The sequence below is a fragment of the Neomonachus schauinslandi genome, chromosome 6, assembly GCF_002201575.2.
Source record: "Neomonachus schauinslandi chromosome 6, ASM220157v2, whole genome shotgun sequence".
NCBI lineage: Eukaryota > Metazoa > Chordata > Mammalia > Carnivora > Phocidae > Neomonachus > Neomonachus schauinslandi.
In genome coordinates, this window is record NC_058408.1 from 39,127,036 (window position 1) to 39,154,919 (window position 27,884).

Sequence of the window (27,884 nt, forward strand, 5' to 3'; positions counted from 1 at the left end):
CAAGGACAAACGCTGGGTCCCTGTGCCCGAATGAGTGCAGATCAAAGAAACAAAACATGTCAACTGGAGAACTTCCAAACCAGAGGCCCCAAAGTGTTGAATGTCTTTGCTGCGAGATGGTATTTCCCCCTCCATTTTTAATTTTCTCTCTTCAAATCCGAACAAAAAAATAGACCCCGACAGTTCCAGCTTCAGACTTGATACATCATCAGGAACTCATTCCAAAAGCTCTAACTAGACAACCAATATAATACACTTTGCTTCAAGGTTTATTCCTTGGCTTGCTTCCCAGATATAAAGCATCTCTGGGTGATTATTACACAGATGCCACTAGAAGGACGTTCGACGCCTGCTGCTAACTTCGCAGGCACGTGCTGGCATTCGCCGGAGACGGGGAAAGGAACGCAGAATGCGCAACAGAACCGAAAACATTTGTTTTTAAAAATGAACTATGTGGAGTAACTTTTAAGTGGTTTCCTTTGGGTTTCGATAGCAACTTTGGCTAGGCAATTGGACAGCAAAGCTACTTCTTCCCTCCATTGTGCGCGCGAACCACCATTCCCATAGCACAAAGCGACAACAGCGGACGGGCTGAAACGAAGAGCGCGTGTGATGAGCTCAAAGAGCAGCTCTACATGCTGCCCACATGAGACTCGATTTTCCCAGTGGCCACGTTGGGGCCTAAGAGATGAAAGAGAGATACTGATGTTGTTCATCAGATAAGCCAGTAACCGCAGACCAACTGTGAAAACATCCCGAACAGCAGACTATCCCAAGGGTGGAAAAGTGTCCAAGGAAAGGAAACCGATACCTCTTTGCCTGTCGATGATCTAAGTTCTGGGCATCTCCTGGTGATGGTGATGAGCTCTGTGCCCTTGAAAGTATAGGTCATACTCATGGTTTTCTTTTCCACAACACACACCCAAATTCCACGATCTCAAGAGCTTAACTGAAGTTACCCTCCTTGACTGTTTCTTCAGACTTCAGAGTAGAAGAGAGGAGGCCCTTCATCACCAGATACTTGAGTCTAAATGAGAGAACCACCACCACAAGCCCTGGCCAGATGTGAAACTGAGTGGATTCCCATTCCCAAGTGGTTCACTGGGAATCCGCTTCCACACCCCTCCGTGGCCGTGTGGTAACCGGATGTCACACAGGCTCGCTTTTTCTGGCTGACCTGATGCCATTCTTCCTTAACATTTTCAGCTCAGCAAAACCAAAACAAAACAAAAAGGGCAGCAGTGGAGGAAGGCTTACATAAGGGCACACCCACAAATGTCAATTCTAAGAACAAAACCACAGTTTAAAAGTTGCATTCAAGAAGAACTAGATAAGAGAGAGGCAAAGTCCCTAAAATTCAGCCAGAGGGAAAACGTGTGGAATATGATTTACTGCCTACTGACCTGAAGAAGCTGAGGACAATGACCAGCGTAGGTTCAGGAAGAGACACACAGAAGCGAGCTGCGAAGTGCCCAGAAGGGGGGGGGGGGGGGGGGGGGGGGGGTGCACGGAGAACAGGAAAGCAGTGAAGGGCTTCGTGCGAGACAAATCCCCACACCTTGCATCCAGTGGCCAAAATGTGGATGACGGGGTCCTGAGTGGGCTTAGTTCTGTGCTGAGAGCCGCACAGCGGGGAGGGGGGCTCACACTCGGTACGCTTCCTGGCCAGGGCCCCGCCACCTGAGTGCCAAACAGCCCCCATCAATCAGCTTTCCCAGCTGTTCCCTTTACAGCCTTTCCAATGACCTGGTGACTGATGGAAAGACAGAATGTACCCAGCACCTCGACCTTCAGGCCCCCGCCCAGCACACACATCCTATTTAAATAAGAAACAGTATCAAGAGCCTGCCCCGCTTCTTTCTCTTCCCACTTGGGTCCATTATCCTCTCTCAATCAGGCAGGAGGCCTAGCTGCACAGATGGCCTGGCCTGGAGCCCCAAAGACCACCAGACGGGGGCCCGCTGAGCAAACAGGGAGAAATAGCAAATGTCGAGGGTGCAGTGCCCGGCAGGGAGCACAGGCTCCGGAGCCCAAAGGAAGGGGTGTTGAGAAAGGTACAATACGGAGCTCCTTGCTCAGCCTGGGTGATCAGCAGCATTTCCTCTAGCTGCTCCTGTCTTTACCTCGAGCTGCTGAGGGTGAGGGCAGAAAGGAAGAAGGGAGGCCATCAAGGCTCGGGAGGCCATCAAGGCTCGGGAGCCCCCAAATAGAAGAGAATAGTGGGTTTGGTTTTGTTTTTTTCCTTCAGGGAAGGGCCTTGGCCCTTATCTTTTCATTTTAGAATGAATTCATTTTCTTGCCATCTTAGATTTGGACGTGAGCGATCAGGCTGATGCATTTTAGGGTCGGTTACTAATCTGGCTGCAACTTCACTAGAGATGTGTTCCCTTTATGCCTCTGTCCCCCAAACGATCCACCAGGCAATCTTCCCTACTGACATATTTACAATGCAGATCAGTCAAAATATGGTTCAAATGAAAAGTACTATATTATTGTGAAAACTGAATTACAATGATTCACAGAAGTTATCCAAAAGGGGAAAAAAAAATAAATTATCTCATATAAAATACTCTATGATGTTTGTGAATAATCTTGGCTCCTGTCTTCAGGGAGCCCATGACCTGCCCGCTCTGGCCATCTGCGCCCTGCTGGGGGAGCAGATGTTGTCTGGAGGTGCCTCCCCATCGGCAAGATGGAGCTGGGTCCCTCTTCCAGTAGCTGGGGTGGGGGGGTTAAATGAGTCTGGAGTTTTGGAGGAACTGGATGAGGACTTGGTAGACAAACTTGTACTGAGCGATGGTCTGGATCATGAACATCCTTTGCTCCCTGAGGAGCCGCAGCATCATGGGCACTTCCACCTTCTGCAAGAAAAGAGACAAAGCACAAGATCCTGAGATGAGACGCTGCCCCTGGGTCCTTCCTCATTCCCTCATCTGCGAAGCTTTTGCTCACTGCCCATTTGTAGGTACAAGAGAAAGCCAAGAGCTTGGCCCCTCTAGGGTTTCCCAATCAAAGACCTGCTACCAGCGCTTGGAGAATCTGGTTGTCATGTGCCACTGACAATGGTGTGATACTTGAAATACATACCCGTCCGTTCGAGAAAACCCAGAGGCTGCAGTTACTTATACCAGACTGGTGCTCTCAACTCCACCAGACTCCGTGGGAGGATTTAAGACATCTCCGGGTCTTAGTTTCTTCATTTGTAAAGTAAGAATAGTGATGCTTTCCTCCAACGACAGCGTGGCCTTGCCCAGGTTAGCAACACTTCCTCAGCAAGAAGGGCAGGTGACCAGTAGTGCCCACCTCATGGGACCCAACAACGGAATGCAGCTAAGGCATTTAGCACAGTGTCTGGCACACGCTGAGTTCTATTAAGAATTACCCGTTGTTATTAATAGTAATGAACTGAGAACAATCATACCTATCCTGCCACCTCACGGAATTGTGGTCATTATCAAATGAGATAATTGATGGGTAAACCTTGAAAACATCAAAGTACAATCTCTGAACACAGTCACATTTGTTGGTTGGTTGGTTGGTTGGTTGATTTTTTATTCAGTTGGTCCTTCTGTTTTTATCTCTACCCCTCATACCCATTTTCAGAAATACTATCAATTCAGTGTTTGGGGTCTTCTCCAGGATAACTAGGCTGCTTCTCAGCTTTTCTTTGCCCTTTTTTTGTTGTTGTTAAGTTCATATTTAATTCCAGTTAGTTAACATAGAGTATAGTTCAGGTGTACAATATAGAGATTCAACATTTCCATACATCACCCGGTGCTCATCACAACAGTCGTATTTAGAGTGAAAAACCTTTCACTAAAAATATCTTGACTATTAAATGAGATCACCTGTGTGTCAATTCTTTGAGAATACAGAACCAGCTTCAATGGAAGCGAATTCATATGACGGCTCATCGGTGTCCAAGCAGACCAGAGGCTCCGTCGAGTCATTTCCATCCTCCTGGCCCAGCCAGGGCAGAAGTATCACAGAGTCCGCAAAGCCAGCGTGGCCTCGGCATACTGCCCCTACTCCGGGAGCCCCCCATCCCTCCCCCCCGCCCCCCGGCAACACCACCCCCGTGAAGTTATGGAGGACGGAGCAACCACTGGAGGCCGAACAGTACAAACTCAGCTGTAGGTCTTTTCTTACTTTACTTTTACAAGTCATTTCAGCTACTTCCAAACTTTGTGTAGCCATGACACAGCACATGCCAGCCTTCTTAGTTGCTCTTCTCCAAAAACAGTTAAATAATGCGCAGCACAGACTTAAAGGCGACAGAGGCAAGTCCCCAGGAATAAGGAAAGAGAAAAAGGCATGTGAATCCTCAAACTGTTAGTCCAAATCTACAGCCCACAGCATAACCTTCGAACTAGTGGGTTTTGCCTAGACAATCCTCCAGAGTGACAGACACCATGATGTCCAACCCAGAGGCACCGAACAGTGAACTTATATAAGAACGCACTGCCTGATGGGCATTGCCGAGTTGGGCACTGAAGATACAAGGAGAGGTTAAAGCTGCTGCTCCCCTGTTCCCGCCAAGGTTTTGACAGCGAGGCTGGGTCACACGAGCTCGAGTCAGGCTTCATCTGCCAAACCCCGGCCTTCACACTTCCTGGCTGTGGGACGGAGACGTCCCTTCATCACCTTGTGGCTCGGCATCTGTCCCCCACGGGCATCACTGGGACCTCTCTCAGAGGGTTACTGTGAAGGCTACTTGAGTTGTAAGGCTCCTAGATTGGTGTTGGCACGTGGTAAACACTCGTATAGGTTGGTGGTTGTTCCTGTAATGTTGTCATTGTTGTCACTGTCATCCCCCCCTTCCCCTCTGCCACCTCCCTCATCATCATCCTCTGCACCACCAGGACACCCACCTCGGCCACCTCGGCCACCTCGGCCACCTCGGCCACCTCCCGCTCCACCCACCATCGTGATCATTACCATCTCAATAGCCTGGAAGACACAGCCCTCAAGAGGGTATGTTATCTGATAAGGAGCAGGTTAGAAACACGACAGAGAAAGTTCCCCTGGTCATCAATGAGAGTCCTAGTTGCCTTGAAGAATTCATTCCCAGAGTCTCTGCCGTCCACGGTCCCTAACCCCAAGGAATCATGCAGCAGTTGGTGTTGGCTCAGTGTTGTCTAGAAGGCATTTTCTCTCTACTCCATGAGGAAGGGATAACTTACTCAGAAAAGCAGCAAGATAAGACATCTCATTATTTGGCTAGTGAGAACCTAACCTTTTATTAGGAACTAATCTAGGACAGAGCACTCAATCCAGGGGGGCAAGGGAGAGTATCGCGAACCATAAAACTAATGCTTTCTAGGAAAAAAGTATAGGCATTAAAATGTCAAGCTAACCTTCAGGGACCCAAAGTGGTGGGCCACAAAGAGGCTTGGCAGAGCAGCCTGGGAGAGCTCCCTCCCCTCCCCACCTCACAGCTACCTGAGCTCACTGCAAGCATCTCTGTTTCAGGAAAAAGAAAAGGCATTTCACTGACAAAACTAAAACTGTATGGATTACAGACTACAATATAAAGTATGCTAAATCCAGAAGCCATGGAAAGAAGGCAGGGAAGTTGAGAGAAGAGAAAAACGGGACATACAATTTCATATTTATTTGCCAAAATCTTCGCTTAAAAAACAAACAAAAAAGGTAAACATGTTCCACTCTTCTCTTGAAATAAGGGTTTCACTCTTACTAGCCAGGCCTGAAGCAGAACAAAGTAGAGAACTTTTTTTTCCCCTAACCATCTACCAATAGCAGTGATGGGAAATGGGACAGATAAGGCTGGCTATATTTGTGCTAGGGGAAGGGAAGTGAACAATATGAGTCATCTTGCTATCTTTGAATATCAATGGGAACAGAAGTCCTTTTTGGACTGACCATGTTCCAGCAAAGAATGTTCTGGCATGCAACTGGGCATTGAGGAAATCCACTATGTTTGGACACACTGTAGAGAATTTAATCACCCTGAGCCCTCACCAAGTCCATGCGAGGCCCTAATGGCCGAATCCCTCAATCAGCACCACACTGGCTTGGACATGTGCTGTTTATGTTCTACTGGGCCAATAACATCTGGTGGTCAATGAGCCTTCATGTCATCACATTACTGAGGCTCAGCTTCTGATGGGTCTCCAAAGAGCTCAGAACAGAACCATCTTTCATGTCAGACAAGACAGAAGGGGACTGTGGGGAAGACAGTGACACAAGGGGGTGGTAAGACGGCCAAGTGGGGAGGGGATGACAATGAAGCCCTTCCTCCTCGTCTGGAGGCCACTGGGGTCTCCAGTGGAGCTTGGATTTACTCAGGCCATATATACCCTGATTCCACTTCATCTCTTTCCATCTCCCCAGCACTGAGTTGATTTGGGACTCAATGGCAAGCTGTTCAGTCTACTAGACCCTTCTAGAGACTTCTAGAAGTGACGGGAGCAAACAAACAAGAAATCTCATGATGTGAGACAAAAGGATAAAAACTCACAGAAGATGACAAAATTCCTGTTAGGTAGTCTCAGCTGATTCTGCGATGGGCATTTTGCTTATCAACAGAATGTCTGTTTTTAAAAATAGGCAACTTCTGGTATAATCCCGTTTCTACTTTTTTTTTTTTTTTAAAGATTTACCTATTTTAGAGAGAGAGTGTGTGAGCACGGTGGAGGCAAGGGAAAGGGAGAGGGAGAGAAGAAGACTCCCCGCTGAGCGTAGAGATCGATTCCATGACCCCTAGATCATGACCTGAGCCAAAACCAACGGACTGAGCCACACACGCGCCCCGCGGATTCTATTTTTTAGCAGCACATTCATATATACGGATTCAAAGTTTCCAAAATGAACTATATATAGGCAGAGAGTTTAAAAATCCTTTGAACATGTTCAAACTTGGTATTTACTGTTTTCCTGGAAGTTTCAATATAACACATTTTGTGGGGGCAATATTTAATCCGATTTTCAAACCACTGATACTACTGAGTAAATCCATATATTGTATCAATTCTCTCACAGAATGTGCATTGTCACATTCCCTAATTTAACAACTAATGAGCCACTTCAAGTTTCCTTGGATTCTCCAAGATGTAGATACTTTTTTAATTTTTTAAAAAATATTTATTTATTGAGAGAGAGAGAGAGCATGAGCGGGGAGGAGAGGGAGAAGCAGGCTCCCTGCTGAGCAAGGCTCGATCCCAGGACCCTGGGACCACGACCCGAGCTGAAGGCAGACGCCTAACCGACTGAGCCACCCAGGCACCCCTGTATAATTTCGGAAGGGGACAAGAACCAATGGCACTTGGCATCTGCCAGCAGAGTGAAGACAGGAAAGAACTCGGGGCCAGGAGGTAGAAGACTGCACTTCTCACCTTAGCACCACTGCTTGAGATCCATGTGGCACTGGACAAGTCACTAAATTGTTTCTGGGCCTCAGTTTCCTTTTCTCTAAAGCAGGACGACTGACATGTGCCCGGCTCCTCTACACGGCTGTTCTGAAGACCCCAACTAACAACATCAACAAAAGAAGCGACAGCCATTTAAAACCCCCAAAGACCCATGTGAATAGAAGGCAGAAGAATGGTTCTTTAGCCTCGGATTTGATTTGATCTCATCTCCATGAAATCCAAAGCCCCTCCATACGACTCCCTGGCCTCGAGCAGCAGGGGGATGCCCCACAGCCGCAGCTCCCCTCTGTGGGGAGAAGAGCGAGGTGTCCAGCCCCGGCACAGGCAGGCCATGTCTGTGCGCTCAGAGGCTCGACCCTGCTGTGCTACCCCACTGCCCGCCTAGACGAGAGCAAATGACCCTCTTTAAATTAAACCTCCCTCTGAAGAATGAAAGACACTGATCCCGTATACACATTTTCACATAGGATTTCAGCCAAAACACGTCCCAGAAACGCAAGTCGCATCTAGACGACCTGTGACCAGGTAACCCACCGTGGAAGACGATCCACGATAAAACCAGACCGGCTGCACAACACTAGCCTCCTGGAAGCAGACGCGATGCAGAGCAGACTTTCTCAGTGTTTCCTATCTCACACTTTCATCGCTTTCTTGCGTGTGTTATCTGCGTGTCTACATGGAGCAGAGAAAGGCGGACGATAAGAAAGGCTGTAAATGTCAGAGGCCAACTAGGAATCATGGATCTGGAAAACTCTTGTCAGAAGACAGGAAATGAAGCCCTGGAAATGAAAAGGGCCCCGGGGAAGGTCTGGCTGCGGTGTACATTTGTCCCCAAGGTGGAGTATTCAGGAAAATGGCGAATGACTCACTTCATTATGCTCCAGGCAGTAGATCATCAGCTCAGAAAGAATGACCACGCCGGTCCGCCCCACACCCGCGCTGCAGTGGACAACGATTGGGGGGTGCAGGCTCCGGGGGCCTTCCAGCATGCTGTTGGTGTGGCGCCGGACCGACTGGATCTCCTCCAAGTAGGCTGCAAGACAAACGCAAATCCCGTCACCAAAGTCCTACGTGGCTTTGTGTACGAGAAGGTGGGGGGTGGGAAACGGAGGGTGAATCTTTTTTTTTTGTTTTGTTTTGTTTTTTAAGTGACAATAATTTACAGTTCTTACAAGACCGTAATTATTGGGCTGGTACCCACGGTACGGTCCTGGATCCAGAAAGGACCAGCTGGGAGTCAATTAGTCCACGGGAGAATTTGTTCTTTAAATTAAATAGTTCTTTTTTAAAAATTAAATTCTGTTTTCCCTCTGCAAATCCCAAAGTCCCCCAAGCAGATGATTCTCGACATTACTTACAGCAATTCCTACTATTAACAGACTGGGATCAGAACACCAGCTAGGTCCCCTTGAAACGCCCGCCTGTCAGAGCCAATTTCTGGTGGGAAGAGCATCCATCTGCCCCTTCCTCCTTCCCCTCACTGAATGAGTGAATGTCAACTGAGGCTTGACTTCGTTTTTAGATTTTAAAATAGGCTTGGGGGGTGGTTCCTGCTTTTCAGCTTAGATTCCATGGGGTCATGTCAGCAGCTCAAGTTGAGCCCTCCCCTTTCTGGAGGCAAGGTGTGTGTGGAGTGGAGGGGTCCTGTCACCTCCCACGTCCCTCCTGACATCTGCCTGACTCGGCAGGGCTGCGCAGGGGTCTGCTCACTATTCCAATTGGGCATGAGTGAAAAATTACAGCAGTACAAGCCTTAATGATTTTTCTTGTTCATGGGCATGAGAAAAAGGAAAAGTCTATAAAATGTAATCCTCAAACAGTCCAAGAACTGGAAAAAGTCAATTAGTAATAGAGATTTTATAGTAGCTAGCTCAGGGGAGAAACGGATTTAAAGATTCTTGATACTCAGAAAATCTCATCCCGATGCAGCATTGCAAACAAGACTGGGGAAGCGCTCAAATTGTTGGAGAGAAAATAAAGTGAATTCAAACCTGTCTAGTAACTTGGAAGCATCTGTTTACATACAGTTAACACGAACTCCTATTTGCCTTTATAACATTAATGCAATTAAAAAGTCATCTGAAGTAGTTTACCAAAATAAACTATTACCACCATCGCCATCACCACCAGTAACGTAAAATGAGCTAGAACAAAACCAAACAGAGGGAAGGCAATCTGAGATGACCAGACAGAGCAGTTACTATCTGGGACCAATGTGAGCTAAATACCGTGCATGGAATTCTCACAACTTTTCTGTAAAAGAGGAGAGAAATTTGGTGACCGTGCACTCTCTGACAAAAAAGGCAACGTTCACACACAAAAGAGAGCCTTTTCTTGTGCTAAATTTAAGAAGAGAAGTAAAAGGAATATTGATCCATAAAGCAGATGCTACCACCACGTGGAATTTCATAAAACACAGAAAAACTGGATTAAAATGGATGCTCTCTCTAGCAGTGACGTTAATAAAGTTCCTTAAGCTGTAACTCAGTGAAGACTTCTCCAGGCTGGAAGACAATGTGCCCTAAGTCCCCTGCCTGCAGGGAATCTAATTTAAACACAGGCAAAAATCTTTTTAAATTCCTAAAAACCTGGAGGAGCCAACATTTCGAAGACCCCCACCCCCCAGCACACTTAAATTTACATTGTTTAAAAATATTCTCTATGGCAGCGCCTGGGTGGCTCAGTCCGTTACGCATCTGACTCTTGGTTTTTGGCTCAGGTCATGATCTCAGGGTCGTGAGACAGCCCCGCGTGGGGCTCCGTGCTCACCAGGAAGTCTGCTTGAGATTCTCTCTCCCCCTCTTCCTCTGCCCCTCCCCACCCACCCGCCCCCACCCCACTCTCTCTCCAAAATAAAAAATAAATAAATCTTTTAAAAAATAGTCTCTGTTTTTCAGTAATTTAGATGGGCCTTCCTTAAATTGGTTCTGATTGAGAAGATCGGACTATAATTTTCATCACCTTACAGACTCAATCTTCTATCAGAGCTGTTCACCAATCATCAAACTGATCTACTTTTATTGTTTCCATTTTCTGCATCTTGGAGATAATTCTAGTAAATCAATTAGCAAAAGATTACCAGAAAAAAAAAAAAATTAAAAAGAGCACTGTTAGAGGAAAGAAAGTTCTACAAAGGTCCCTGCCCTCCTTAGGAATATTTGGAGCTACAGGTAACTGACCTCGGGCGAGGCACTAGCCCTCTCTAGACCGTGCTCTAGGTCCTCTGATTCCCATTCCTCTCCTGGTCTCTGTCAGTGACCGCCCCTCAAGTCCCATCATCACTGCCCCAGTGGGAAATGAAGTCCTCGCGTCAGTGAACACATATACGTCAGAAGCTTCCCGCTGGAACTTGCTGAAATGGTACTGGTAGGTTCTTGGAAACGTATTCTCTCTCTCTCCCCCTTCTCCTCTGCGCATACCCCAATTCTAAGTAAATATCAAACTAAAATCAAGGGTTTGGCGTGATCCAACCTCCAGGTGATGTTCCCACTGTTGTCTGCTCTCAGCTGGACAGTCAACAACATCTTGGTAAGAAATCTGCCGAGAGCCGAGGCCTCACTGGGAGAGGCAGGAATGGGTGTCCCCACAAGTGCAGGACAATTAGGCCAGACTGTGGGAAAGGAAGGGGGAGCACTGTAGCCATTTCCAAAAAGCAGATGGCGGTAGTGTCAGATCTCAGCCCCCGGACTGTCCTCACTGGCCTGCTTTTCTCATGAGCCCAGGAGTGCCTTCAAAACAGAGACGGTCTCTTCCCTGCGCTGAGAGCCTGGTCCACAGCCTGCAATGCAGTGGGCACACACTCAACTTCTGGCTTTTCAAACAGAGTATTGCATATATTCTAGGTCAATGAGCTTCTAAGGAAACCATACTCTCTCAGAAATATATTGATGAATTCAAAAATGATGGTTTCAAAAACAAGCTGATTTCAATAATTCCCCGTATCTTAATCAGAGGTAACCAGAAAGTACTCATTGAGATTTCTGCTATACGGAAGGGAAATGCAAGGCTTATGAGACACAAACCCCCATGAAAAATAAAAAATAAGTCTTTTTTACAGGGTTGTGTAACTATCACCGGGATCCATTTCTAGAATTTTTCCATTGCCCCAAACAGCAACTTTGTACCCATCAAACAATAACTTTCTATTCTCTACTCCCCCTTTCTACCTCTGTGAAGTTTTCAATTCTGGGTACTTCATTAAAATGGAATCATACAATGTTTGTCCTCTTGTGTCTGGTTTCTTCTACTTAACATAATGTTTCCAAGGCTCAGACATGTGACATCTGTCAGAGTAGCCATTTATTGAATACCCAAAAGCCTACATCAAGATAGAATGAACTAGTTTACCACAGTTTCAGCTTATTTGGGTAAAAGGTAAGGAGACTATGATAAACGACATGTATTCTTCTCTATTCATACCATATGGAGGGACATATACTTCAATGACATAGTATTTTTGCCACTTATGAGAAAACATCTTCTCTTTCCATTTCACTTCCAACTGATCAGACCATGGAGGCAGCTGGTAAAATTCTGACTGCAAAGAAAAAACTTACATAAAAATCCCTGGACATCCTCTGGGCAGCCGTGATCTGGCCAGTCCGTATACTGCAAATGCCACACCGTCCTTTCCTGCCCAGACAAAAGGTGCTTGACTTTCAAGCCTGTGGTTGCATAGCAACCGGAATCTGTTCGGAACTTTGTGGTGACCTTGAACTTGCCGTAGGTGGCCGAGCTGTGCTTGGAACCCAGTTTGGGCCAGTATCGGTGGCTCTTGGTTCTTCCGCCTTCCTGAATCACACACAAAAGCAAAACTGGAAATAAGTCAGGGGAAGCTCTTATCCTCTTCATCTTAAAATCTGAGGACAGAGGAAATGCGAGTAGCTTCTAGGTCACGAATTCAGGGCACTGGGCAGTCTCCATCACAGGGGAGATCCCATGCATTGACGCTAAGAGCTAATAAGCTTCACGAGGGTAGTTACAGCAAGGAAATACTCAGAAGACTGACAACCGAGCTGCAGTCGCAGAAGAGCTAGTGGAGAGGGGCCAGAAGCAGGAACAAAATGGGGTCTATGTGTAAGGTTTGCACAGTTATGTCACTGGAGTGGGGGGGTGGATCAGACGGTGGCCTGGAAGGAACCCCAGAGCAGGAAGTGGGAGGAGGCAGAGGAGGGTTGAGCAGTGGGCAGACCTGTGGGAGGAGCTCGGATGGCCCCCCCCACTTACAGGGCCACACCCCCCGGGGGGACACAAACGCTCCTGCCCTGACTCACCTGCTTGAACAGTCTTAAGTCTGAAAGACACCTGCCTCTTTTACTGACCAATCCTGTGAAAGTAGGTTGAGCTTCAATTTCTATCACTCCTGAGTGTCCAAGTGGATGACAAATTCCAAGAGACTCTAAGCCTTTGGCGACCACACAGATCACCAGCCTTCGTGTCTGTCAGGCTGGCCTTCTGGTCACCCTTTCAGCTCAACTGCAACCTCCTCGGAGGGCCCATGGCTGTACATCTGATTGAAAGCAGCACCCCCACCACTCTCTATCCCATCCTCCCTTCCACTTCCTTCGTGGGTGGCCGTGACTCCTAATGAGCTTCCTTTATTTGTTCATTTTGTATGGTCCCTCCCACCAGGAGAGAAGCTCCCTGGGGACAGGGATCACGCCTATCTTGTCGGCCACCATGCCCGGGAGATCAGCACAGATGACACACTACATTGAGCTGAATGAATCCCTTCCAGGAATGAGATTTGATAAGACGATAAAACAATTCTAGAGATTTTATGGAGAATTTACTCTTCATGGGAAGGTCATACGGGTCAGCTGAGAGAAGCACCACTGGCTTTAAAGGGCTTGAAGTGCCTTTCACCACTATCTTCTTAAGGGGCGGTTCTGGAAAGCAACTGCTCAGAACGGTCAATGAAGGAAACGTGTTCACTGCTCCCCACCCGTTAAAACTTTGTAGGAAGGGGGTATGCCTTACCATAGATACTGGTGAAAGACAGATGAAGCTGGTCCCTTAAAAGACTTCAAAACAGAAGTTAAAATTTCATGAAAGGAAGAGAAGGAAGGGGTTAAAATAAAAAAAAAAAGGAGGATGTGACAAGAGAAGAAACACAAAACTCCTTCCCTTAAAGGCGGCAAGCTCCGAGCAAACCACTAGGTTGACCAATGCTGTGCGCCAGTTTTTATAACACCACGCAGAGTTCTCTAGTTACAACAGAAAAACTATGTTTGGCTTGGCAAAGACAGAAAAAGATTTTTTTTCCCTCTCTCCCCAAAGAATAGAGAGACCTCTACAGGAACAACAGTTTCTGATCTCTTTTCAGCTGATAAGCATGAAGGCGTGTGGGGCTGGCTACGTCCGAGGTGGGGAACATGTGCTGATTTTCCCACAGCAGCCCCAAAGTTCTCCCTCAAATTCCAGGGGAAAGATGATTGCTTTGTTTGGCACACAAAAGTGAGCTGGCTGAACCGAAGTTTGGTTCTTATTTGTTTGATTGATTTTAGTTTATGGCAGTCTAAGGAAAAGCGCTAAAGAGCTGGATGAAAATGGGATACGACAATAAATTATCTTTGGGAAATAAAACAAGTCTATGTAGGAGAAGAGAAAAGAAATGGGTGCCAGAGAGAAAAAGGATTTGCAGAGAAATGGTGCTGTAGGAAGCAGGATGAGGCAGCGAGGTCACCAGATGCAAAGCCGATCTCTGGCCACCCCCCACCCCCGGGAACAGACAGCTGTACCCCCGGTGCCCTTACCTCTTCCGCAGTGACCATGGCGATCACGTTCGCTCCCTGCTCCCACACCATCTGCCAGAAGTCGTGACATGTGTGTGGCAGGGGCCCCTGAGTAGCTATGTAGTGCCATTCTGCCCCACCAACCACCACCTGGAAACCAAGGAAAGCAAGGGTAAATGAACCCCAAATCCAGGACAGCGTTACCTGCTGACCGTGGGTCCATCTGTCTCTACCTGAAAACCCCGGATAATATTTTTTTGGCCAAATGGGTTAGTGCCATTATCAAAAAGCCTGGTGACACATTCTCACATGAAAATACTTTTTGCCACTCAAACCTATTAAAATACACCTAATTTTTGTCTGTAATTTCAATTATATACAAACCAGTGAGTGTTAAAAACATACACACATTACATGACCCTAAGGCTGTGTATAGCCCAACAGAATTTGTTACAGAAACAATACTTGTGCTTACTATGTGCAATGTACTTTGATCGTTTCTATTCTTCCCTCTTCTCTATCTAGTCTATTTAAAACACACACATACAATTCCAAACTGGTCCTGATTACTAAAGTGATTTCACACCCCACTATTATACTGGGATCCACAGTTTGAGGCACAGTACTCTCTGGCATCCTTTCAAACAATTAAAAAAAAAAAAAGCGTTCTATGGAATAACATCCCTTTGGAAGCGATGTCTTTGTACCGATGACCTGCTATGAACTGTGTCGTAAGCCTCCATCATTCCCGCTGCTCCGTGGTGCCATATAGAGTGGAGGTGGCACAAATGCACTTAAATCAACAAAACATGGTATTTGATTGTTAACTTCTCCCTTGTGCAGTACCACAGTATCCAAACAAACTTCGGAGTCATGAGATGATTTTGGATAATGAAAGCATTATCCCGTGCAGCTCAGGGTGATCTTGGGAGGCTAATTCTGCAGCTATTAAGTATCAGTGACGGAGAGTCATGAGGAAGTTGTGCCCAAAGTGTTGAAGGTCATGCTGTCAGGGTGAAACTGTGCCCTTTGGCAGGGGGTGGGGTGGGGTGGGGGTGCATTTTTTCTGTGTTCCTTTCCATTCCTGTGCAAAGTCAGGCCTCCTTAGAAGTCCACCAGTGCAAATCTCTGGATAGTTCTTGGAGCATGAAGTGATCATTGTTTGAAACGTTTTTCCCTCATTTATTTTATGAAACTATATACTAACTGGATTCCAACAAAAACAATGTCAGTTATTGTCTCATTACACAAGACATGTTTAGGTCAAAAGCTGGCAAGCAAAATCCATTTTCCAAGTACTGGTGGGAGATAACATTCATATATTGGCTGGCTGGCCAGGAGTTTCGTTTATCTGTGGAATTGTGATTTTAGACATTAGCCTCTCTGGCACCCAACATATAGGAATCATAAATACTTCCAGAGTATGCGGCTGCCTGGGGCCTTTCAGCAAATTCCAAGTATTGACAGGAGGGCATTAAAAACTGCATTAAAAACACAACAACCAATGCTACTGAGGTAGATTTCACAGATGTGATGATTCTACCTCTGGAGCAAATCAATCTCTGCTCTGTGTTAATAGCTGCTTGGAACCCAGGGAGAAAACATTGGCAAGATATACAACTCTATTCCAAAAACACAAGGACAAGTTCTTGCAAGCTCTATGGGTCTATTAAATGCACCCATGTCTAACTCAGATCCACAAGATGAAATGTAAGCCTCGGAGAATAGAGAGAAAGGGGATGCTTCTGTTAACAATACCCAATGGGCAAGAGCAGATGGAAAATGGTGAAGGATATCTGGCCCAAAGAAGAAGATAGCACAGTATAGCTATGTCAGATTCCAAAGACATTCTATCAAGGAGCAGCTGTGTGATTTTTATCTTTGTTTGGTTCGTTATTTTGGTTATTATTTCATAATCTAAATTAAGCCCAGGAAACTGACTAGTGTCAGTTTACGTGAGAGTTTCCTGAGGTTCATTTTTTATAGTTTTAGTTTTCACTCTCAAAAATTAAACTAAAGTACCCAATATGATCCACAATTGTTACTACTTTACATTTTTTGACAGTACTTTCTGGTACTTAAAAATATACAGGTAGTTGTCTATGCTCCGTGTACAAAACCCCTCCACCCAACCACAGTATTCTTTTCCTATTCTGTCCTGCAACTATTATGATGGATACATGCACCAGACATCTGGCTGTATTTTAGAAGCTCAAGGAAGCTACCAAAAATTCAGCTACAGTTGGAAAGTCCAATGAAGAAAGGAAATAACTCCAAAAAGGCCAGAAACAGATTTATAAGGTTATGATCATAAAGGACTATTAACATGAACTGTGTATTATTTAAAAACATCCTGCTGTAATATCAGTATATGAATAAATTCTCCCACTTTGGAGGTCAGTGCATTTACAGTGACATTCTAAGCAACTATGTTCTGTTACTAGGAAGACTGAGGAAGGTAAGCCATTTAGAAAGCATTTAACCATATACATACACATGTATCTAGAACGCTAAATTCTAGCTGGGGTCGAGCTATGCTAATTTTAAAGTTGATGAAATACTGAGATGTGAAGATTTGAAGTATCTGAAATACCAACAAAAAATTTAACGATATTCATGCACTGAATAATGCAGTCAATCTTGCAAGAGTCACTATCAACCACACCTTTCTGGCTTGTGTTTAAATGAATCCACTCTTCTAAATAACATGCAAATTTGGGACCTTAGCAGGACAGCACATAACCGGTAGAAGTACCAGGGAGAACTGGTAAGTTTCCGTTGCTCCTGAACATCCTAAAAACTTCATTGACAGGAGAAATACAATGCCTGCAACTTCCAAAGTCTCCATCATGTGCTAATTACGAACTGAAGAGGACAATTCTCAGCTTTTCCCTGTGAGCATTAGGGAGAGTTATAACTCAGGAAAAAGTGAAACCCTCTGTGGTGAGCAGGCTGCAGAAATAGCTGACCTGAGGTTTTCCCTGAGGCTGCGAGGCTTCCTTCTCTCTGCAGAGACAGACATGCCCTTCCAACTGACTGAGACGCACAGGAGTTCAAACCACTCCCTCGGGGACTGGGGACAAGCCAAGATGCTCAGCCGGAGCCTTACGATTTTTTTTTCTCCCTGCATTTTTGCCCCTAACCCAGCGATCTTCCTCAAGCCTCCCCAACACACTCCCCTTCTCACCTTGATGTGGGAGGCATTAATGTAACCTGTGTTATTCTCTTTGGTCGGGATCAGCTCCACTCTGTTCTCCTCATAGGGGACCACTTCGCGGATGCGGCTTCGCTCGGCGTTTTCGGGCAGAGCAGCTGTGCTGAAAATGCCGTTCGTCTTCTTCTTTGGAATCTGCTCGTATTCTGTGAACACCATTCCCTCTTCTAGCTTTTTCTTCAGGGTTCTGAACTGCAACAGAAATTAACCTTCAGCTCTCTGGATTACCTTATCCAAAAACTCCAAGTCAGATTCCTTTAAATATCTGCAGTGATCATGTTAATAAGCAGTTTCAGGACATACAATGAATGCTTGATTATTTTGGTCTCCTTATTCACCACATTGCTAGTTTCTCTGGCCTAATAACCAGTTTCCTTCTCACTCATGCTTTAAACAGAACCGGTCAGTAAGGCCAGGCAAGAACTGAAATTCAACATCACTATTTTCGTTATTAACACCTCTATTTAAAGTCCTAGTGATAAGAAGAATGTTCATCTCAATTATCCAAACATCATCCTTTTCTCCACTGCCAGAGCGGGGTTTTTTTTTTTTTTTTTTTTTTTTTTTGAGCTAAATTTAAGATGGTACTGGTCCATAGTTCCTAGTTCTGAGGATGAGATTCTGTCTTTTATTTTTCCCATGGCCAAACTAATTATACAAACATGGTATTCACTGGATTAAATGGGGATTCCTCTAAAGTCCCTTCTGCCTTTAAAACCTTTCTAATACTTCATATATGCTGGCAGAAATCTAAAACAGGAATGGTACTAGCACTCTATTAAATTTACACGTTTCGGGGTGCCTGGGTGGCTCAGTCGTTAAGCGTCTGCCTTCGGCTCAGGTCATGATCTCAGGGTCCTGGGATCGAGCCCCGCATTGGGCTCCCTGTTCGGTGGGAAGCCTGCTTCTCCCTCTCCCACTCCCCCTGCTTGTGTTCCCTCTCTCGCTGTCTCTCTCTGTCAAATAAATAAATGTCTTAAAAAAAATTTTTGTTTACACGTGTTTCTTAACCGGACAGGAATTTCAGGAACTAAAGGAACACCTTTCTTCACCTCTAAAACACTACCATGGATCTTCTTCCTGCTTTTCAAAACCAAAGTTCTCACAATGCATTATCCTAACAATGATAAATCAGCCACCTTTACAGCCAAACAAGGGGATGGTCTATTAAAAGAATCCTTTAAGTGTTTGGGTAAGATAATCACTCCCTAAGAAAGGGTTCACAAAATTCATAGAGGTTTGAGACCTACAACAATGGCTTAACTTCTTCGTTTTGCAAAAACAGAAACAGGCCCAAAGAAACGGAATGACTGGACCAAGGCCACGCAGCCTGTTAGGGGCTGGTCCCGTTATGCAGGCATCGTGATGCCGACTCGACAAAGAAACTTGAGATGCTGGAAAGAATCGATTTAATACAATGCACGCACCGGGTCTTGCTAAGCTCAAATTGGAGAATTAATTCATCAAACAAACCTTAGTGCTGGCATGTTTGGGCAAGGAGAGAGCTCTGGAATCCCAAGACCACAGAGCATGAATCACACATTTGACAAGCCCAGCGCTTACCCTCTCGTCCATGGGAACTCGGGTGGCATCAGCTCGACTCTCTTCCCGCCCTGAGACCCGGGCAACCGAGAGTCCATTCAATGCTGCCAACATGAGCGGCCGCTTCTGCGCCTCCAGACTTGCCATCTTCTGCTTCTCTAGATTCTTGTGGCAAGAAAAGGCATGTTCTCATTGTTTATTATACGGGTAGAATGCTGGAATGTGTTTTAATCTCCCCAAATCTGTAACTCCCCAGCCAAGGAATGCAGACAATCTACCATTAGTGGGGCAAATTCAAACACAGCCTTCCCATTATTCCCACTGTGCTGCGGAAGCCAGTTCCTCCGGGACTCCTGAGCTTTTATCTAAAAATGGATGAATGAATGAACTAACAAACAAACAAGTAAGAGCAAAGACTCCATGCAAATACCTCCCTGTCGTGGGGCTCACTCAAAAAGGAAAAAAAGAAAAAAAAAAAAAAGCAAAACTGTGTACTAGCAAGACACTTCCGGAAGGTAAGGGCTGAAGGAAGACAGGACGAGGGAAAGAGAAAAAGCGTCATGAACAATCCAATCCAGTCACAGTGATGGACCTTTTATACAGATTAAGTGATAAAAAAATCTATAAACATTGTTGGCTGCATTGTTAAGAAATCTAGATTCATAAGCCATAAAGAACAACCTTCCCAAGTTTCCATTCTGAGGGGCTGAGATGGAGGATGTTAATCCTATATCGAAGCTTTGGTCCCTGGGATACCATCCCCGGTACGAGGGCTGATGTGGGTTAGCAGACTTGCCAAGACCAAAGTCTGTGGTCATCTAACATGATCCCTGAGGCATCACCCCTCCTGCTGTGTCCAAAAGGCCCCAAGGAATGGGCACCATGGCTCCCAATGACCAGGGTGGGACTGAATGGGACACAGCTATGGGAGAATATGGATTTGGGGGCTAAGCAGCCCATTCTGGGAAAGGGTTGGAGGTCAATGCGTGGCCCCTGTTTGTGGCATTTTGATTTCCTCTCCATCCTCACCTGCACCAACATTCTGAAACTGGATCAGTCAAGGTTCTGGTTGTTATGTCTACTGCTGTGCTTTCTTGTGCCCCCTAAACAGACTGAGTTATAAAAGAAATCTCCTTTTACTCAGGCTAGCCAGTGAGAGCATTTCCCAAAAATAGTTTTGTCTTAGAAGGCAGAAGAATAGCAGAACTTCCTAAAGCATACGAGCAGAGGAGTTAAACAGCATTTAAGATTTTGATCCTAACAGAAGTGAAACCGTTCTGTAGATTCCTTTGGCTGCCACAGGTGAAGGGGGTCATCTTATCCCTGGCTTCTCTTCAAGGCTTAAGGTGTTTTTTTTTTTTTCCTGAGTCTATCATTTAAAAAGTTACTCCCCCGAGAGGTGTGGTGATGGAGCCATGGTGCTGGTGGAGGACAAAGGGTTAGCGGATTATTCCAAGTGTCGGGGGACGGGCGGGCATTAGAACCCCACATGCATCCCATCAGCCTCTCAATGTCACCTAGTCAGAACGGAGCTCTGGCCCTTCTGAGTGACGGCCGCCAATAAGATGCTTCATCCAGTGACAGGACCGACCCAGCAGACAAACTAAAGGAACATCTCAGAGGAAGACTAACTGTGGGAAAGTGAGAAAAGGCGGATTTCACCTTCAGCCAAAAGAATGGCCCTGGCCTCTCAATCCCAGGAAGACTTTGAAGATTCCAGATTTCAATTTTGGGCTTTTGTTTGTCTGCTTATTAGTTTGTGTCTGTGAGAAATAATTTTTTCCCCGTCACCTCTTTTAAATGGGAACATTTCACTTCCTTTGCAAAATTCTGAGAAAAGCAATCATTTTGGGAAAAAAAAATGTCCCTAAGGTCCTCCAAACAGTCCTTCTGCTTCCTTCCCATCTGTACCATAAGGTGACACTAACGAGGCCTAAGGCAAAAAGTAACTAACATGTCTTTCTCAGGAAAGGATTACTAGTTACCTACTGAAAACCGAAACCCCAGCGATAAACGACTTCTCTTAGTTCCTTCTCACCTATCCTATCAGCTTGTTACCAGAGATAAAAAATAAGTAACTCAAAAATCTGATTTGGCCTTTTCTGTTCCTGGCACCCGATTTGGGGTTCAGGGGCTACAAACAGTGAAATGTGCTCACGGCAGCAGAAGCCGGAAGGAGGACCCTACCACGATGGCGGGCCTGAATCATCCATCAATGAGACAAGTGGCTCCAAAATTATGGAGAGTTGCCCACAGGGGACATTCTCACCATACCTGTCCCCCTCCAGTTCCCCTTTGGTTAAATTTTCTGTTTTCTTATCCTAGAGAAGCCTGGACAGCTTTCTCCATTCTTACCCATTCCTAACAAGCCAGGCACAAGCTGCCCATGGTGGGGAGGGCAGAAGAGCATCTGAGATGTGGGAAGGGCACGGGGGTGGGAGGGGGAGGGAGTTTCTTGATAAAAAAGAGCAGATGGAGAACCATCCCAACCTTCAGAGCCACTCACTGACACAGTGGCTCACTGAAGAACCTCCTAGTCCTTCTCTAAGGTCAAGACACCAGCCAAGGGCAGCAGTCCCTGAGCTCCTGAGTATATATAATTTGGGGGGGAAAAAAGAGTCAATGGGAAAATGAAGTAGGGATGGGGTAATGATGTTCCTGAGCTACAATTAAGGGGTGAAATCAGTTATTTGCTATTATCCATATGGATGGGGTGGGAAAGCACGCAGGAAAAACAGTGGACACTCCCTTGCTTCTCTGTGATGATGCATGAAGCTCTGTGTAGGGAGTCAGAACCACGGGTATGGATCCAGGGTTTTGATGAACACAGGTAACAAGAGGAGAGGATGAAGATGACCACCATGAAACTACGGGACCATGTAGGTGTCAATAAACATCAAATCAGCAGGGGAAATAGCAGAGCCGAATGCTGAACTCACAGGTTCTTGAGTTGTGGTAAAGGAGCCCCTGGGGCCAAGACGTGCTGAAAATCCATTTCTACCAATGCATGACTTTTTCCAAGCTGGGAAAGCTCTCCCCCCATGGCGCCACCCCCGTGTTTCATTCCATCCCCCAGCCAAATGGTTTTATTGGCCAGAGGCACAAGCACATCTTTCACAATTTCCCTCTAGGTTTGCAAAAAGTGGAAAAACTTATGCCTGTACCAAATTCTTAGTGCTACTCTACTCAGGGCCAAATCGGAGCTGCTGGGAATGTTCTGAAAATTTGTCTAAAGTAATAATGTTGCTACAGGGGCACCTGGGTGGCTCAGTCGTTAAGCGTCTGCCTTCGGCTCAGGTCATGATCCCAGGGTCCTGGGATCGAGCCCCGCATCAGGCTCTCTATTCCGAGGGAAGCCTGCTTCTCCCTCTCCCACTTCCCCTGCTTGTGTTCCCTCTCTCGCTGTGTCTCTCTCTGTCAAATAAATAAAATCTTTAAAAAAATTAAAAAAATAATGTTGCTACAGATTAGATCCCTGGACCCCAAAACGTGGCTTCCTTAAAACTTTGGCCTTTAACTGTTCTCTCAGCTTGATTACCCACTGGGGTGCAGGGAGACTTATAAAGGAAGGGAGTCTAAGAACCCCCTCGAAGCAAATTTTAACTTGGCAGCCACTCTGGAGTTCCTAAGTGCCAGCTACCTTACGATAGAGATGTGGTACCTGCAGAGGAGAAGTCAAGGAGGGTCTGCTTAGTTGTAATGAAATGTTTTTGCACTTTTTAAGGGAGTGAAAATTTCCAGAACAAGCAGCAATGGTAATCTGAAGTTTTTTTTTTTTTTTTTAAAGTAGCAACAAAAGGGGCGCCTGGGGGGGGGGTTCAGTCAGTGAAACGTCTGACTCTTGGTTTCAGCTCAGGTCATGATCTCAGGGTCGTGGGATCACACTCAGCTCGAAGTCCCCTTGAGACTCTCTCCCTCTTCCTCGGCCCCTCCCCCTGCTCTCTCTCTCTCTAAAATACGATGAATAAATAAAATTTTAAAGTAGCAACTACAATCTATCAATTTCCTCATTAGGAGATAATTCACTTTGTTGGTCTGTGTGTGCACCTATTACCTACACACTCCTGCTCTGGCAACAGACCGGTCCCCAGCTGGTACATAGCTGAATGACAGTTACTTATGTCTAATATTAGGCATCTTCAAATGTTGTCAGTGTGTGTAGATACATGCGTGTATTCACATGCACATGTGTGAATTCTGATAGAATGAGCTTAATTGGGAACTGAAGCTCAATGGTGAACCTGCGAGTTTACTGCAGTGTTCATGGTTTGTGTTAAACATCTGTTGAAAGAAAATCTGAAAATAAGGCTGGACACATCATGGTCCAGTCAATGCTGGTGAGCCATCCTGACACAGTGATCTCCACACAAAGCTATGCTCTGAAGGGATGCTGCTCTCTTACACTATCTAATCGGGGAAAAATGCTTTCCCCTGGAAGAACCAACAAGAGACGTAGGAAGGAGAGCTCCTAGCAGCTCACACAACAGCGTAAGTGACCCTGAATAAAGAGCATGATGCTGGCCTGGACTCCGTCCCGAAAACCAGCCTGCAGCATGCTGACTCCATGACGGTGCTGGGTGCCAAGTACACCAATTAGAAGCCCTGAATGAACACGGAAAATTTAGCTGAAAGAGTAAAACACAAAATTTTGTGAAAGAAAATAGTGCCTGATGAAATGCCCACTGATTCTCCAACTCCCCAACACATGCCCTGGATAAGCCCCGCACCTTCTCCAGTGCCCAGTATCTGGGTGCTTTTATGGTCTGAGTCATGGCAAAGGAGCAGAGGAGGCTGCGGTTGGGGGCGGGGGGCAGACTCTGCCCTGGGAGAGCAAGACACTTACCCTGAGGGCCATCTCTCTCTCTACAATGCTGTCTTCCAGGGAGAACATCTCGGACACGGGTCTCTCCTTCACAGGCTCTTTTTTGACCCGCTCCTTCACGCTCGTCAGGTCGGGTTCAGAGATGGACGGACCGAGGGAAGGCCCAGCCACGGCCAGCTGGTCAGCTCGGGAGACACTGATGGCCTTGGCCGGCCCGTGTCTCAGGACCCTGGCCCTGGCCATGGCAGGAGGCAGGCTGACCTGGTCTTGCCTCAGCGCCCCATTGCTAACACTTTTCCTTGGGCCAGGGTACTCGGGTGGGGGTTTGTTTGGGATCCGGGCCAAGGCTGCCTGTAGCTGGGCACTGTACCCCATCTTCTCCCGGAGCACGGGGATCTGGGGCACCGATCCCGGGGCCTCCTCCTCCTCCTCCTCCTCGCTCTCACTGCTGTGGATCAGCATGGTGGCATCCGAGAAAGTCTTCTTGTGGTGGTAATGGGGAAGCTGGTGAGCCTCGTGGCTCCCCGGCACCTCCTCGGGGGGCCCCTGCTCCCGGAGGGTGTTTCGGCGAGCCATGGGGATATTGAGCGACTTCAAGGTCATGGCTTCCATGCCCCGCACCATGCTGCTCATCACCTCCAGGCTGTGGCGCTTATTCACCGTGCCGTGGTGCTTGGTGGCCGTGAGGGGCTCGCTCACCTCCTGGAGAGACTGGTGCACCACCGGGGAGCTGTCCTCTTGGAAGGTCTTCACGGAGAGCTGCACTTTGCGGGTCACCAGGTCAGGGCTACTGCCGCTGACGTACCTGTGCCGGTGGCTGGCGAGGTCCGGGGTGCTGGTGGCAGGGCGTGGCCGCGGGTAGGGGGGTGGCGGCCTGAAGAGATAGTTTTTGAGCATATGGGCCGTGTTGTAGTTCTGGGTGCCTTGCAGCTGCATGTTGGCCAGCTCTGGCGTGCTCACCGTGTGGGAGATGGCACTCGCCCCCGGCTTGCTGGGCACCATGTTGTTCTTTGGGTTTATCTGGTCAGACGGACTGACGAGTTTGTTACCGTAGCCTCCCTGTGGCCCATAGGGGACTGTGTAGGGGTGCCTCTCCCGCATCTCGGGCTGGCTGTACACCAGATCCTCTGGCTGGTTGTAGGCATGCGTGTTGATGATGTTGAGGTTTCGCAGAGACTGGCTCTGGCTGTCCGCGTGCATGACCCCCCTCTTCATCTGCCGCATGACTGTCTCATAGTCGGGCGTCGGCCGGTAGGATGGCACGATGATGGCGCTGTGCCGGTGGCTAGGGATGTAGTCCGCCCGCATGATGTCACTGCCCGGGATACTGAGGTTGGAGGACACGGGAGAGGCCTGGATGAACGTCTGGGAGCAGCTGAGGGAGTTGATGCTGTGAGCACTACACACACTGCCATTGGTGACGGCGCCGTTTAGATAGTTTAGGTCCAGGCTGTTGTGAGAGTTGCGGTATAAGGCTTCTTCATTCCCGGGGACAATGCTGTCTACAGGAAGGCAAACGAAGGCACGTGAGCCTCCCCATCATCCTGCCTCAACTACCTTCATCCTCACCCTCGGGGGCGTGATTTTTACAAGTCATTAAAAGTGAAATCCTGTGGTCTCCCCCCACATATTCCATGGAATAACGAGTAACTCTTGGGTGGGATGCCAACATACAGAAGGAACACTTTAAAGCATACTAACAAGAAAAAGGGAATCTAATCAAAGGAAACTAAGCACATTTGGATTAGTCATCACCTGGCTCAGTTCTCGATTTTGCCATGAGCTCTGCAGTCAGGCACCAACAATGGCCCTCATGGGGGGTAAACCGGTCTTCCTGCACAGCGTCCAGCAACAGAGAACTGGATATTGGGGCCAGGAAGTCAAGAACTTTAACAGGGCAACAGATTTGACGTTACTGAGTACCTGAGGCTCACGCTCTTGACGGCAGTGGAAAAGGTCCCCTTACCCGAGGGATGGCTGAGCATTCATTAAGACACATTAAGCGACGCAGCCAGGACGTCAGCATGCATAGCTAGTTTGTTCTGATCAGCAACCAGAGGAGGCAAAATCAGAATCAGGGGTTCTTTTAGCCACTGCCTAAAACTCTCCTCTAGAATCGGTTTCCTCACCGAGGTCAATTCACATTAAAATTAATAATACCTTAAGGAGGTATCTAAAGGGATAAAGAGTAGATTTCTAACGTCAGGCCCATTCTAGGTACGTACCCATGTGTACACACACACACACACACACACACACACACACACACAGAGGCAACCTCTTGTTGAGACACTTTTTGGTAGGTGAAGTACATTCATTTTCACACTATGGATTTAAGCATGAGCAAAGTAGAGGAAGACAAGGCAGAAAGGCAAATAAAACAAAACACCCCCACCAACCAGAAAAGGTGACTGAAAACACTCAGCTGCCTGAAGAGGAGTATGGTCCCAGACCAGATGAGATGAGCTGGGTAAGAAAAACCAGCAAAACACAGAGACAAAGGTGTCCCCCTTCTCCATCTCTAGTGGGGTTTCATGCTTTCCCACAGAAGCAGGGCAACTCTGCTAGTCTGCTTATAAAAAGTAGTGTTCTTTAAATAGTCTTGATTATCTAAGTTTCCATACTCACACTGATAGCACAGAGAGATTCAAAATAGGCGGCATACAGTAACACAGAAACTAATTATCCATTTAACAGATTGTCAACATCCAAGTTTAATATCATTCCTTTTTTGCAATGCAGTTTAGTGTAATGATGAAGAGCCCTGGCTCTTAACACCAGTTTTCCTCTCCAAGTTCCTCCAACACTCCTTCTGTATCCCACTTTCTGTATCTGCAAAATGGAATAATGGTATCTATTGCGTGGGTTCGAGGATTAAATGAAATAATACGTTGCAAGGGCTTAGCACACTGCTTAGGGAGAGGAATTGTCCTATAAACGTTAATTGTGATTATTATAATCATTATTATTGGATGAATTTTTCTCACACATCTTGCATGGTGGTTTGGGGGAGAAAAAGAGGAAGAAAACAGATGTAGTCAGAGGCAAGAACAAGTGCACAGACAACTGGCAAGCAATAATGTAAAAGAGGAGTTGAGAGGATTTGTGCCTTTCTTTTAAGTATTCTGGACGCCTGTATTCTCTGTCCCCATGAGAGCCCAGTTGACTGTTCCAAGCTTTCCGACAGGGGCAGTTCCATTGGGCTTACTGTCCCTCTCTCTTCTCAAAGCCCACTTACCAGAGGCAGGAGGAAAAGGAACTTGCCCCCTGCCTTCTCCCAACTCCCTTGGCAGCCAATTCTGGAAAAATTTTCCTCTCGGGGGCCAATGACATGCTATGCCTTTCATAAATCGAAGCTGCTGCCTCTTGTCATTCAGACAATGACAAAGTCAAAACAAAAGTATGACTGTCATCTAAAAAAAAAACCAATATCGTCTTTACTGCTCACAGGTCCTCAACTTTTCGTTTGAAGAAGGGAAAACGGCAAGCCCGTTACCTTGTGAAGTATGCGTTTCCGAGTAGTGTTCCCCACACTGGACATGCATGGGAGGCAAGATGTACGGCTGCTGTCGGGGCTGAAAGAGAGAACACGACAAAGGTGGGAAGGCCACGGCACAAGGGGCGGCAGACGCTCGCTCGCAGGGAACCCGCCCATCACTCACCCACACCTGCAGGGAAGCACCTGCCTGTCCGCCCTCGACCCATCCCTCTTTCGCTCATCTGTACCCCCGCGTCTCCTCACTAAGTTTAGGACTGGAGAAACAGGAAAGGGAGGAACAGGGAGGCTGGTTCAAGGTGGGAGAGATAAAGAGGCTACAATGAACATATCTTCTATTTCCTGATACGCTTGCAAAACTCCCAATGCCTTTTTTCAGGAGTAACTCAGAACATGGATATTATTCTCTTCTACCTAAGAAATAGTGAGACTGGGGCACCTGGGTGGCTCAGTCATTAAGCGTCTGCCTTCCGCTCAGGTCATGATCTCAGGGTCCTGGGATCGAGCCCCGCATCGGGCTCCCTGCTCAGCGGGGAGCCTGCTTCTCCCTCTCCCACTCCCCCTGCTTGTGTTCCCTCTCTCACTGTGTCTCTCTCTGTCAAATAAATAAATAAAATCTTAAAAAAAAAAAAAAAGAAAGAAATAGACTATGGGGGAACTCTCATTCATTCTATTCAAAGTTGTC

At 46.7% G+C, this 27,884-nt stretch overlaps 1 protein-coding gene across 2 annotated transcripts in view; it reads right to left on the reverse strand.

Annotated features, from left to right (window-relative positions):
- Window positions 1-1,487: 1,487 nt before the first annotated feature.
- The window catches only part of PTPN14 (protein tyrosine phosphatase non-receptor type 14), a 177,593-nt gene continuing 151,196 nt past the window's right edge, over window positions 1,488-27,884 (reverse strand). Inside the window, exons 12-20 of one of the 2 annotated variants that reach the window (XM_044915926.1) lie at window positions 27,200-27,278; window positions 24,814-25,205; window positions 23,725-24,636; window positions 18,903-19,046; window positions 17,313-17,531; window positions 14,147-14,275; window positions 11,948-12,182; window positions 8,261-8,424; window positions 1,488-2,861 (exon numbers count right to left, since the gene is read on the reverse strand). In XM_044915926.1, coding sequence (XP_044771861.1) covers window positions 2,733-2,861; window positions 8,261-8,424; window positions 11,948-12,182; window positions 14,147-14,275; window positions 17,313-17,531; window positions 18,903-19,046; window positions 23,725-24,636; window positions 24,814-25,205; window positions 27,200-27,278 — 2,403 coding nt within the window. In that variant the 3' untranslated portion in view covers window positions 1,488-2,732. Of the gene's footprint in view, window positions 2,862-8,260; window positions 8,425-11,947; window positions 12,183-14,146; window positions 14,276-17,312; window positions 17,532-18,902; window positions 19,047-23,724; window positions 25,206-27,199; window positions 27,279-27,884 lie in introns of both variants that reach the window. The other variant, XM_021682758.2, reaches the window with a different exon arrangement.